Source organism: Carcharhinus amblyrhynchos, chromosome 26 (genome assembly GCF_965287045.1).
Source record: "Carcharhinus amblyrhynchos chromosome 26, sCarAmb.v2.hapA, whole genome shotgun sequence".
Lineage (NCBI taxonomy): Eukaryota > Metazoa > Chordata > Chondrichthyes > Carcharhiniformes > Carcharhinidae > Carcharhinus > Carcharhinus amblyrhynchos.
In genome coordinates, this window is record NC_137349.1 from 35113888 (window position 1) to 35127207 (window position 13320).

Here is a 13320-nt window from a genome sequence, read left to right on the forward strand (position 1 = left end):
CCACACACTTTCAAAGAAATAGTCCAGAACACTAGCACCCTCTCCCACCCACCCCCCACCCCCTCCCCGGCCTTCTCCTCCCGGCTTAAAACATGATGGATTACATTTTATTCTTCTGAAGGACGAACGCTTGCAAAGCATAGCCGAAACTGAAGCCACGTTCTTTCTCTCAATGTGTTAAGTTCTTCAAGGTTCTGAGCCAATGATGAAACCCTTCCCTTGAGCCTTGTCGTAATTGTCTCTCTGACTTTGTTTTAAGAGGGATCGGGTGTAGAAGTCAAAATAGCAAATCTCAGGAAAAGCATCACATCATTACAGATGATGTTACAATGTTAATAAGTGCTGACTAATCACATTACAGCCATAATACTCTTCACAATGAGAATCGACCTTGCATGTCTCCCTAACACAGACTGTCTGCTGGACAAGAAAAGTTATTCATGGCGTACCTTGTCACATCCCTCAAAAACACCCCAAACCACTTCACATATGACAAAGTTGAAGTTATAAAATGCACTTATTAGCATCACAAGTCAGCTTACATTGACACTGCAATGAAATTACTGTGAAAATCCGCTAGTTACCATACTCCAGCGCCTGTTCGGGTACACTGAGGGAGAACTTAGAGCGGCCAACGCACCTAACCAGCACGACTTTCAGGAAACTGGAGCACCCGGCGGAAGCCCACATGGACATGGGGAGAGCATGCAGACTCTGCACAGACAGTGATCCCCAAACCGGGAATCGAACCCACGTCCCTGGCATTGTGAGGCAGCAGTGCTAACCACTGTGCCGCCTCATACTTCCACGTGAAGTGATTGTCATTAGAGGTGAATGTGGCAGCCGCTTCTTTACATAGCAAGATCCCAGAGGTAGCAGTTGGATTACTGTAATGGGTCGAGGGAGGAAGATTGAAGAACTCCATCCCTTCTTCAAATTAGTGCAATGGGATATTTTAGCATCCTCACAAACAGGCATTTGAGGCCTCAGTTTAACACCCGAAGAACAGAAACTCTAACCGTGCAGCAGTCCCGCACTCCTGAATTGAAGTTTTTGATTTATCATTGTCACGTGTCAGGATACAGTGAGAAGTATTGTTTCTTGCACGCTTTACAGATGAAGCATACTGTTCATAGGGAAGGAGAGAGAGTGCAGAACGATGTGTTACAGTCATAGCTAGGATGGAGAGAAAGGTCAATTTAAAGTGAGGTAGGTCCATTCAAAAGTCTGATGGCAGCAGGGAAGGACCCTGATGGGAACCTATGTTATTTACCCAAGTGAGCCCGCAATGGTGGGAAAGGCGTGATTTCAGTGGGCGGGTTTTAATTCTGTGATCAGAAGTATTTGATTGGGAACAGGATTGATGGTTAACGGATAGACGCACACAGAAATGATCAAACGACCATCGATCAGGATGTTGCGCGCTGGCGTTGTAGTCCCTGAGTGATTAAATATTGTGGTCATGCAAAACAGGCAGAAAAATGCTTTTCCTCGCTTCTGAGACATAATTTAATTTGTGCTATCTCAGTCAGTGTCTGAAGGAGAGCCAGATTACACATGGAGTTCTGTGGAGCGTGATCCAGATTGTTTACATTACTCTGCAGATTGAAATGTAGGATGGAACCCTGGAAGAATTTTGAGTTCTGTGGTGAGCTCGTGTGGCTAGACTACTTGTCACGTCTGTCTGGAATAAGCCCTGAAATGCCAGATCAAACCAAGACAAAGGCCTACTTCCTCTGCCTCTTCTCTCTCCTCCCCCTTCCCCAACCCTGAACCAATTTAGGGATCCTTTATTGCTCAGGATATATAAAACTTTATTTATCAGTGTCACCAGTAGGCTTACATTAACACTGCACTGAAGTTGCTGTGAGAATCCCCTAGTCGCCACGCTCCGGTGCCTGTCCGGGCACACTGAGGGAGAATTTAGCACGGCCAATGCACCCTAACCAGCACATCTGGAAAGCGGAGCACCCAGAGGAAACCCATGCAGACACGGGGAGAACGTGCAGACTCCACACAGACAGTGACCCAAGCTGGGAATCGAACTAGGTTCCCTGGCGCTGTGAGGCAGCAGTGCTAACCACTGTGCCCCGTACAATATATGATCCAAATGCTGTCAGCTCAAGTGAGGTCAGGCTTGTTTCACTATCTCCTTTAATAATTAGGGATTTACTTTGAGCGTTGGGCATGCAAGTGACATCCACACCCCCTGAATGATGGAAACAAAATTCCAGATTTGTTCGAAATTGGATCACTGAGAAGCAAAAGGATTGAGTTAGTTGGTTGTTGTTGAGTAGCTCTAGCTGGGTTTCTCTGTCTATAGGCTGAATTCGAAACCCAAAAATTGGGTAGCGTGGGACCAGGTGAGAGGATGAATTTTACGACCTCACAATGCAACAGGCCTCTAAGCTGCCCACTTCCAAGTTTCATCGTGGGGATGGCGACTGACTTCCAGAAGGAGGGTCAGCCATTTAAATATTCCAATGAGGCCGCCAGCTTCGGATTTAACTTATCTTGTGTGTTTAATCTTGGCCCATCACATCTCTCATGCCCCAGGTAAACATCGCCACTCACTACACCCGACCTGCAGCACAGAAAGTCCCTGTCGGGCGAGTTTGGGGTGGCACAGTGGTTAGCACTGCTGCCTCACAGCTCCAGGGACCCAGATTCGAATCCAGCCTTGGGTGACTGTCTGTGTGGAGTCTGCACGTTCTCCCTTTGTCTGCGTGGGTTTCCTCCGGATGCTCCAGTTTCCTCCCACAGTCCAAAGACGCATAGGCTAGGTGGATTGGCCATGCTAAATTGCCCCTAAGAGTCTCAAGGCGTATAGGTGGATTAGCTATGCTAAATGTGTTTTGGGTTACAGGGATAGGACAGGGGAGAGGGTCTTGATGGGCCAAATGGCCTCTTCTACACTGTAGGGATTGTAGGATTTTATGATTTACTCGAGGGAGGTGAAGACAGCTTCTGGGAGAAGGTCAGTGCCTTTATGGCAATCCCTGTGGGCCAGGAGGAGAACAATGGATGACTTTAAATAAAGAATAAAGAGGAAATGGAATATGAGAAAAAACAGAAAGTAAAAGCTTCACATTATATCGAAAAGAAATCTATAAAAAGCTGAAGTGTTGACCCTTTTGAGGCTGAGACAGGGGAACTAATAATAAGAAGCAAAAGGAATGGCAGAGTCTTTGAACTAGTATTTTGTATCTGTCTTCACAGTAAAAAACACAGAAAGCATTCCAGTGGCACAGTGGTTAGCACTGCTGCCTCACAGCGCCAGGGACCCGGGTTCAATTCCAGCCTTGGGTCACTCTCTGTGTGGAGTTTGCATGTTCTCCCTGTGTCTGTATGGGTTTCCTCTGAGTATTCCAATTTTCTCCCACAGTCCAAAGATGTGCAGGTTAGGTTGATTGGCCATGATAAATTGACCCTTTGTGTTGAGGGGGCTTAGCAGGGTAAATATGTGGGGTTACAGAGATAGGGCCTGGGTGGGATTGTTGTCAGTGCAGACTCGATGGGCCAAATGCCCTCCTCCTGCACTGTAGGGATTCATGGAAATTCGGGATCAAAAGGGAGGGGAGGAACATAAAACAATCACTAGAGGGAAAATACTAGAAAAACCAGTGGGACTAAAGGTTGACAGATCCCTAGCGCCTAAGAATCTTAAAGGAGATGGCTACGAAAATACAGTTGTGAATGCATAAGGACATAACTTGGAGCAGGAATAGGCCATTTGGCCCCTCGAGCCTTCTCCGCCATTCAATAAGATTATAGCTGACCTTTCCATGGACTCAGCTCCACTTATCTTCCTGCTCACCATAACCCTTAATCCCCTTACTGCTCAAAAATCTATTGATGCCTTAAAAACGCTCAACGAGACAGTCTCAACTGCTTCACTGGGCAGGGAATCCCACAGGTGCTTGGGTTGTAGTTTTCCAAAATTCCCTAGAGTTTGGAAAGTTGCCAGCAGGATGGAAAACTGCAAATGTAACACCTTTATTCATGAAAGGAAGGAGACAGAATGCAGAAAACCATTAACTGGTTAGTCTAACATTTATCATTGAGAAAATGCTCGATTCCAGTTAGTAAGGAGGGAGTAACAGGACATTTTGAAAGTCATAATAAGAGGTTGAGTGTCCTTATCCAAAACCCCCGGGGCCGATACCGTTTCGGATCTCAGATAATTCCGGTTTTCAGATATCGCACATAGGTCTAGGCCCACTCGCATTACAATGGCTGAAGCCTAGGATAGCTAGAGTCTAAAGTAAATAAAATGGCTAGAAAAGTAAGAGATGTACTGAATGATAAATATAGGGGAACTGTAATAAGTTCCCGCCTGTGGCTGCTTGTAGGAAAGGGATCACAAGGTAAACAGTACAGATAGCCAACTAGATTGCCCACACTACAGGTCAGGTGTGGTTGGTAGGGTTCGCATTGGCTTGGCTTGTGTTATCTTGGGTCCTGTTGGTTCAGGTCAGGGACTTCCTGCACTCCAGATCGGGTGGGGTCAGTAAGATTCATATTGGCTTGGGTCAAGGACTTCCCGCACTAATGGCTGGGTGTATTCAGCAAGGATAACATTAGCTTGAGCCACTGACCTTCTGCACAAGATGTTGATGAGGCTCAAAAAGAGTGCGGTTTATGGATGTGTTCAGTTTTCAGATTTACAGCTAAAGGATACTCGTCCTGGAGAAGAAGGCAGAGTCAACATGGTTTTGTGAAAGGGAGATTGTGCTTGACAAATTTATTAGAATTCTTTGAAGATGTAGCAAGCAGTGTGGATAAAGGAGAATCAGTAAACATGGTACATTTGGATTTCCAAAAGACCATGAAAGGTTATTGAGCAAGAACTCATGATGGCAATGCATTATCATGGATAGGATACTGGCTCACTGGAACCAGAGGTTTAGGATAAATAGGTCATTTTCAGGAATGCAAACTGTAATTAGTGAAGTGTCACAGGGATCAGTACTGGGATCTCAGCTTTTGACAAACTATATTAATGAATTGGATACAGGGATCAAATATATTATCATCAAATTTGATTTGCCTGAATGTCAACATATTGCAGTGAGTACGCCCGTCTCTCAGTTGTCCATTGCAAGAAATTCTTCCACCAAACGTACTAAGGACACACTAGAGGCAGCCTTTGAAGGAGTTGTTCTGGCACGTCCAGGCTACCCCTCCAATCTGTAGTGATCCTTACAGACTAGGAAAGCCCAAGGTTCTGAGCTTCGTGAGCCAGCATCAGGAAAGATACACCTGGCCTGGGAGGCCTCAGGTTAAAGAGGGGGGAAAGTTCAGCACAGAAATATCCAGGACGGTTTGTATGCCTGTTGGCTGTGGCCAGGAGGAAGTTAGTTTGATGCAATTAAAAACATGCACTTCTACACAATATTCCCCATGTGACATGGTGTCAGTACTCAGAAAGGTGATGCGGGGAAATTTGGTAAAACGGAGAAAGAAGCCTTAAAGCAAATTATTTTTGATGTGTCTCAGTTATTTGAAAGCTGTTCCCAGAACTCATGACCCTGATCCCATGCTTACTAGGCTTGTATGTGAAGCCGACAACATCATAGGTCCAATTGCAGCTTGAGCCTCACAATCTGCTCTCAGTTCCCGCTTCTGTTGAGATTGACAGCTCTTAGGACAGAGGCAGGACATACCACCATTACCTTACACTTAGTTCTTCAGGATATGACTGGTTCATCCGAAGATAGAGGGACTCCTGTTGTCTTCATGATAAGCACTGACCATAAGATCATACGTTACAGGAGCAGAATTAGGCCATTCAGCCCATTGAGTGGAACAGTGGTTAGCACTGCCACCTCACAGCACCAGGGACCCGGATTCGATTCCCTGCTTGGATCACTGTCTGTGTGGAGTTTGCACATTCTACTCGTGCCTGTGTGGATTTCCTGCAGGTGCTCCGGTTTCCTCCCACAGTTTAAAGATGTGCAGGTTAGATGGATTGGCCATGCTAAATTGCCCCTCAGTGTCAGGGGGATTTGCTAGGGTAAATGCATGGGGTTGTGGGGGTAGGGCCTGGATGGGATTGTGCTTGGTGCAGGCTCGATGGGCTGAATGGCCTCCTTCTGCACTGTAGGATTCTATGAGCCATTCGAACATGGCTGATAGGTTTCTCAACCCATTCTCACACCGTTTCCCCATAACCTTTGATCCCCTTACCAATCAAGAACCTATCTATCTCTGCCTTTAATACACTCAATGATCTGGCCTCCACAGCCTGCTGTAACAATGGGTTCCTGAGATTCACCACCCTCTGGCTGAAGAAATTCCTCCTTGTCTGGGATTTATGTGAAACTCAGAATGTTAGGATGGCAAAGGTTGATCCCACTGAATAAGGTTCATAGGCAGCATCATCTCAATGATTTTGCTTCTCAAGAACCCGAAGCAAGCTGTTACCAACAGCCCCGGGCAATATATTGTGAATTTAGAGAGTGATTGGAGGAGGGCTCTCTCTGCTTTAAGGATTTAGCACATTCGCTGCAAGATATTGAAACACAACCATTGGTTAAATATCTGACCAAAGGCCCTTGGACTGCTTCATCAGCATTTGTGTCCGTGTAGCCCTCATTAGTATCATGAACTGTTCCCTTTATGGGCTGATCTCACCCTGACTCTGCCCTCTCTCAAACATGAACAGCCCTTCAATTTCAGATGAAGAAAAGAACATGATTGAATGGAATAGGATTGGGGCAGCACGGTAGCACAGTGGTTAGCACTGCTGCTTCACAGCTCCAGGGTCCTGGGTTCGATTCCCGGCTTGGGTCACTGTCTGTGTGGAGTTTGCACCTTCTCCCCATGTCTGCGTGGGTTTCCCCCGATTGCTCCGGTTTCCTCCCACGGTCGAAAGATGTGCGGGTTAGGTTGATCAGGCCATGCTAAATTGCCCCTTAGAATCAGGGGGATTAGCTAGGGTGAATTCATCGAGTTAGGGGGATGGAGTCTGGGATTGTGGCCGGTGCAGACTCGATGGGCCGAATGGTCTCCTTCTGCACTGTAGGGATTCTATACGTCACTCATGGATCTGCACACGAATATCCACAGAGATGCCGCCAGACACAAGTGCTGACCTTTGCATGCATGTTACTGAAAACTGAACAGGCGTGTAGCTACACACACGCACTCAACATGGACGCACCCACATCTTTACACACACAAGCACACACACACACACTCCTATAAGCATCGGTAGATACACAAGTACACACTTTGGCACAAATTGGGCACAAACATATACCCTTGTACAAATTTAACTGAACTGAAACACTTGCATAACAGTCTGAACAAGTATTAAAACGGTTAAACAACAAAACCTGCCCCAGATATTTCACGTTATTTATTTACTGTCAGACGAGGCTGGGGAAAAGGGAACTGATTTAAAGCATTCTCTGGCACTGCCAACGCCTCATTAAAATGCACCACTCATTTGGAGAAATTTATTTTGAAATTACCCGTGTTTGGCTGGTTTATGTTCCACACACACACACTGCTCTAGTTTCCCCCATGGACGTGTACCTTTTTAAGTTAGTTGTGTTTCCGTTGTGTTTTGCAAGTGTCTCTCTTTTCAGATCCTTCACCCGCCTTTCTCCCCCGACTGTCATTCCTGATGCTATTTTCAATCTTCAGGCTCGTTAGTTGTTTCCCTCAGCCTTGATCCACATGTCCCTGTAGTCTCAATCACAAACAGATTGATGGTGCTTCTCTTTAATTTACTGCCAGTTCAATAACCCCCACCCCACCACCTCCCCACCCCCCGCCTCCACCCCTTTCCCTCACCTCAATCACCATGGTAACTCAATGTATGCATCTCACATTCGACCTCTGCGTCTCTTTGCAAACTGTATCTTGTACGTGTGAGTTCCTGGAGCCTCTCCCATCCGGTGCTTGCTGGTGGTTATAGTCCAATACGAACGATGCGAGGACCATGTGGCTTTTGCCGTGGCGTGTTCATTGTCGGACCGTCCGCGTACCACACTGTTCACCGCTGATAAGCCAACCACTTTCTGACGTCCATGTTGTATCTGCAAGAGGAAGATTGGGGAAGAGTTTTGGGGGGAACGGGGAGGTCGGGGGGGGGGTGGGGGGCATGCCACTGGATAGATGAGGAAATATTCTCCTGCTTAATGCTCCCTTATAGATCAGCAATCATGACCCTGGGTGATCGTGAGTCACAAGGACTCTGTCTTTAATATAGTCATGTGGCAGTATACAAAGAGAAAAGAGATTGGCACTGCTATTGAATCAGGGAGTCATGGGAGGAGCAGGGACCAAGGTACTTCTGAGAATCTGAATTCGACATCCCTTGATTAGTTGAGATCTTGGATACCAAGGGGGGGCGTAGGAATGTAAATATGTGAGGTTATGGGGATAGGGCTTGGGTGGGATTGTTGTCGGTGCAGACTCGATGGGCCAAATGGTCTCCTTCTGCACTGTAGGTTCTATGATTCTCACTATATGTTAGTGGGGCATTGGGGGAAATATGAACCCAAAATATAGTTGTCTCTGGTTGGATGCCAAAGTTTCTCATGTCTTGGTATCATCCCTTTTGCTTTGACGTCTGGAATAATGGAATATAAACAAATGGTGTTAAAAGTTAGACCACCACTGGAATGTTGATTTTTGTTTGTTACCCTCTTTTATTATTATTAGGAATCCTCCTTTATTTAAAGTTACTTTTATCTTTATTTTCCCATTTGATCGTCCTGTACTGTACACATTCCATGGTTGAGAGAGTGGGGCCATTTCCCATGACCCTGACAGTGTCAGTCCAATATCTGTTCCTGCAGATCCCTAGTGACCCACAGAGACTTTCTTTGCAGAAATGCTGTCTATAACGTAGCCCAAAGACGCATGTGACTCATTCCCCCTTCCCTCTGGGGCTTGGTAGCCTGGGCTCTCCACACAACCAGACCGATTGCAGGATCTTGACCTAGTTGGCCAATGAGTGAAGACAAGACAGTATTTATTTATTTGGGGAGGGGGGAAGAGTTACTCCAGCTTGTTTTCTTCTTGATTCATTGACAATAACCATTCAGATATGCTAAGGTGCACATTATTATCAGGACAGGGGTGCTAAATGTCTTCTTTTAAAGCGCACTGACTCTGGACAGCAGTCAAAATCCAGCCCCCTGGAGTTTCTTGGGATGATGGTTTGCCCATTACAGTGGTTTGTTACAAATTTTCAAACCATGTGACCAATATCGTAGACCAATGGCCGTAATTAACAATCATACAAAGGGCATAAAAGTTAAATAGTCATTCATCTGTGGAAGCACTGCCAACCATAGGATTTTGGAAAAAATATTAACACATTGACAGGCCAGGCTCCTGATGCAGTTCCAGAACCTGAGATTCTGGGCAGCATTTTTATTAAGAAGACAGCACGGTGGCACAGTGGTTAGCGCTGCTGCCTCACATCGCCAAGGGTCCAGGTTCGATTTCTGACTTGGGTCACTGTGTGGAGTTTGCACATTCTCCCCATGCCTGCGTGGGTTTCCTCCGGGTGCTCCAGTTTCCCCGCACGGTTCAAAGATGTGCGGGTTAGGCTGATTGGCCACGCTAAAATTGACCCTAGTGTCAGGGGATTAGCAGAGTAGATATGTGGGGTTGGGGGATTAGGGACTGGGTGGGATTTCTGTCGGTGCAGAATGCGGGCCGAATGGCCTCCTTCTGCACTGTAGGGATTCTATTATCGCTGATAGATTAAGAGTCCTGGCTTTGAAACCTGAGAAGAGGCCCCTTTATCGAACTCTTAGCGTTTGACAGATAATCATTGTTGCTTGGAGTTAACACAGGGAGAGAAGGAAATTGGTAGAACTTTGGAGACTGTTGTAGATGGAACATGGACAACCAAAATATGCCATGTTAGTGGCACTCTATGGGTGAATATTTAGGAACTGGTGATTAGTGGCATGCCATTATGATTTAAGTGTGCAAAAAAAATGAAAACCTGAGAGTAACTTGCGCGAAAGCGTGACACCTCTCCAGGTTTACAAGTCTGTGCGTTTCTTAAAGTGGGCCTGTACTTGTGGATCGGGGATGTGAGTGTGGCACAGGCCTAATATTGGTGCGTGCACTATCTGTGCCTGAACGGTTCGCCCCTGCCCCTCTCTTCCCCTTTCCCTCTCTCTCTCTCTCTCTCTCTCTCTCTTTCTATCTCTCTGTGGCTGTCACTACTGGCAAGTCCTTTTGTACCTACCCCCTTGCCTGTGTCTGCATGCGAATCCCTGGTGTCCCTCCTCCTCCTCCTCCCACCCTTCCCCCACCCACCCCCACCCCCATATGTTGTCCATGCCGCAACTCTGTCTCGTCCCATGTGCATCCATGTTCGACTGTGTAAGGTCTTGAGGCTGCATCCACTTCCGAGCAAGGGAGATGCACTACCTGTTGGTGTAGTCAACATTTCTTTTCTAATTTTTTTTTTAATTTTTTATTTTCTTATTACTTTTTATTTGTTTCTTTTTCTTTTTCTGCCAGGACTGCTGCGATGTGACAATGTGAGCCACCACATTCTGTCACATCGGCTGGAAGTAACGCAGCATTGAAGTGGGTCCCTCCCCAATCCGTCTGGGCATGCTAGCGATCCTCCAGTTATATATTCCTATGTGCATATATATATTTATATATCTCTCTACCTTCTGCATGGTGTCTGTGAACTGATAGATGCATCTATTTGATGGATCCTTGTAATATCTTGAAAAGGCTTCGTACAGTTGATATACCTGCACCACAAAAATTTCATTAGTGTTTCTCATCTTTATTGTTCTGGCCACCTCCCCGTACATCACAGCTGACACTCAGCGGACGCATTCCAGCCGCATTCTCTCCTTCCCCACGGCTAGCCAGCCGGCTACACCCCTTCAATGGATTTGGCAGCCAACGTTTTCATTTTCCATCGGTGGCGACGCTGAACTGGGCGCTGGAGAAGGCCGCGCCGTCCTGCTCACGGCTGCTTTGTTGTCGTAATTAAGCGGCCAGCGGCAACTGGACCTTTTTTGCGGGGCGGGGAGGTAGTGCAGTGGATCAGCTGTCCGTCAGTGGGAAGCGGGAGAGAAAAGCTCTATTGACAACATTAGCAAGACTCGCAAAGAGTTTTTTGCGTTAAAAATTGGAACTGCATGCGTCGCCCTTTTTGGTGAGTTGCGATGAAATGAAATCAGGCAGCCAAAACCATTGACTTCAGTCTCCCCAAAGCTGCCATTAGTTCTGGCAGGCACAGGCGTAAAAAGATTATTATCACTGGCTGGTTTTTCATCAGCACATGAAGTGTGTTGGGTAAGAACTTTTTCACAAGGGCTCGCATGATTGCATGAAAACCCCTTCAAAAATGATTCTAGTCAGCAGAGCTGTAGCAAACGGCTGGAACATGGATACCAAATATCTGTACAGGCCAGTGCGTCCCCTCTGAGACAAATGGGAGTCTTTTATTTCTCATGCAAATTGAACCACCACAGAAAAATTGCACTCTTCCAGCTCCCTACTCCATTGCCAATGGGCGATGGCCACCTACCAGCCCATTTTTGGTGACATCATTCCGAACAGGAAGGCAGTGGTGGCAGATTGTTGGAGCAACTCTGCTTTCCCTGGATTCCCCGTTTAGTTAGCACTCATATGGCAAGACTGCCACACTCCGACTATTACTGCAAGGAGGTATCATACTGGAATAACACTCCAGCCCTGTTCAACTGGCTGCTCTGGTAATGTTATCCAAAGCTGCCCAACAGGAGGAGGGTGCTGGATCTGGAGCTGAGTGAGGCTATTACCTGATGGAAAGACCATCAAAATTGGACCAAACCTACGCTGAGTTAACATTAGTGAAAAGGCGAGACCGTAAACCCTTGAGGGATGGTTGCTGTGAGCCGTGTGCAAAATGACAAAAACAATAGTGCTGCTCATCCCCCCCCCCCCATTTTGACATGAAGAACAGAACTGGAATTGAAAAAATCTCTTTTTTTTTAACATTTAAAACGAAAGCCTTCCTTTACGGATGTACACATTAAAAATGAAGACACAAACTCATTGCACGACCAATTCTTTTAGTTCTTGTGGAAAATTTCCTGAGCAAGTGATTGAGGAATCTGCTTCGGATTCTCTCTCCTGCCGTTGGGCACCAATCAGAACGGGCCCCCCCCCCCGGGGCAAACAAAATGGCCGTTGATGCCACATGACTTGAGAGCTCATGTATTTCTGGAATTCGCAATCTAGCCCCCTCCCCCGCCCACCCCGCCTCCCCGCACCAACACACATCTAAGATGAGAAACTAACTAATAAATTTTTGTGCCTCTCAATGTGCTGTGATGGGTCTCAGACTGGTCACTGAACACTTGTGCTACGAATGTGCTTTCTGTGGACTCATTTTGTTACTGTGCCGGATCGTTCAAATGCTTGCCAACTCTTATTTTCTTGCTTGTTGTTACCTTTTCTGTGTCCCGCCCTCAGTTCGGCGCGTTCCACCTAGGTTCTCCATCAGCCCTCCACTCAGCCAAGAGATTGTGCCCGGTGGGAGTGTGAACATCACCTGCGTTGCCGTGGGCTCCCCCATGCCCTACGTGAAGTGGATGCTGGGAACCGAAGACCTGACGCCGGAAGATGGCATGCCCGTCGGCCGCAACGTCCTGGAGCTGAACAGCATCCGGGAGTCGGCTAATTACACCTGCGTGGCCATGTCCAGCCTCGGGGTGATCGAAACAGTGTCGCAGATTATTGTCAAAGGTAATCGGAACTGATATAGAACTTCTCACAGCGTCAGCACATCCCAAAGCACTTAACAGCCATTCAAGCACTTTGGAGATGTGGTTATTGCCGTAACTTCGAGAACATGGTGGGCAATTTGCACACAGCACATTGCCGTAAAAAGTAATGTGATAAACTCTTTGAGTGATGTTGGTCCAGGGGTATAAATATTGACCGGGGATAACTCCCGTTCTCCTTGGAGTAGCACGGTGATATCTTTTACTCATAGAACTCATAGAACCCTACAGTGCAGAAAGAGGCCCTTCAGCCCATCGAGTCTGCACCAAACACAATCCCACCCACAACCTACCCCTACATATTATACCCACTAATCCCTCTGTCTACAAATCCCTGGACACTAAGGGGCAATTTCTTAGCATGGCCAATCAACCTAACCCGCACATCTTTGGACTGTGGGCGGAAACCGGACCACCCGGAGCAAACCCACGCAGACACGAGGAGAATGTGCAAACTGCACACAGACAGTGACCCGAGCCGGGAATCGAACCCAGGACCCTGGAGCTGTGAAGCAGCAGTGCTAACCACTGTGATACCGTGCCG

General features: G+C 46.9%; 1 protein-coding gene across 9 annotated transcripts in view; it reads left to right on the top strand.

Annotated features, from left to right (window-relative positions):
- Positions 1 to 13320, top strand: part of LOC145358780 (receptor-type tyrosine-protein phosphatase delta-like) — a 517644-nt gene that overhangs the window by 304516 nt on the left and 199808 nt on the right. For all 9 annotated transcript variants that reach the window (XR_013889502.1, XM_080213067.1, XM_080213059.1 and 6 more), the window contains one exon: positions 12466 to 12738. Coding sequence is in view for 8 of the 9 variants with exons in the window: in XM_080213067.1 (XP_080069193.1) it covers positions 12466 to 12738 (273 nt within the window). In the remaining variant the exon portion in view is untranslated. The remainder of the gene's footprint in view (positions 1 to 12465; positions 12739 to 13320) is intronic.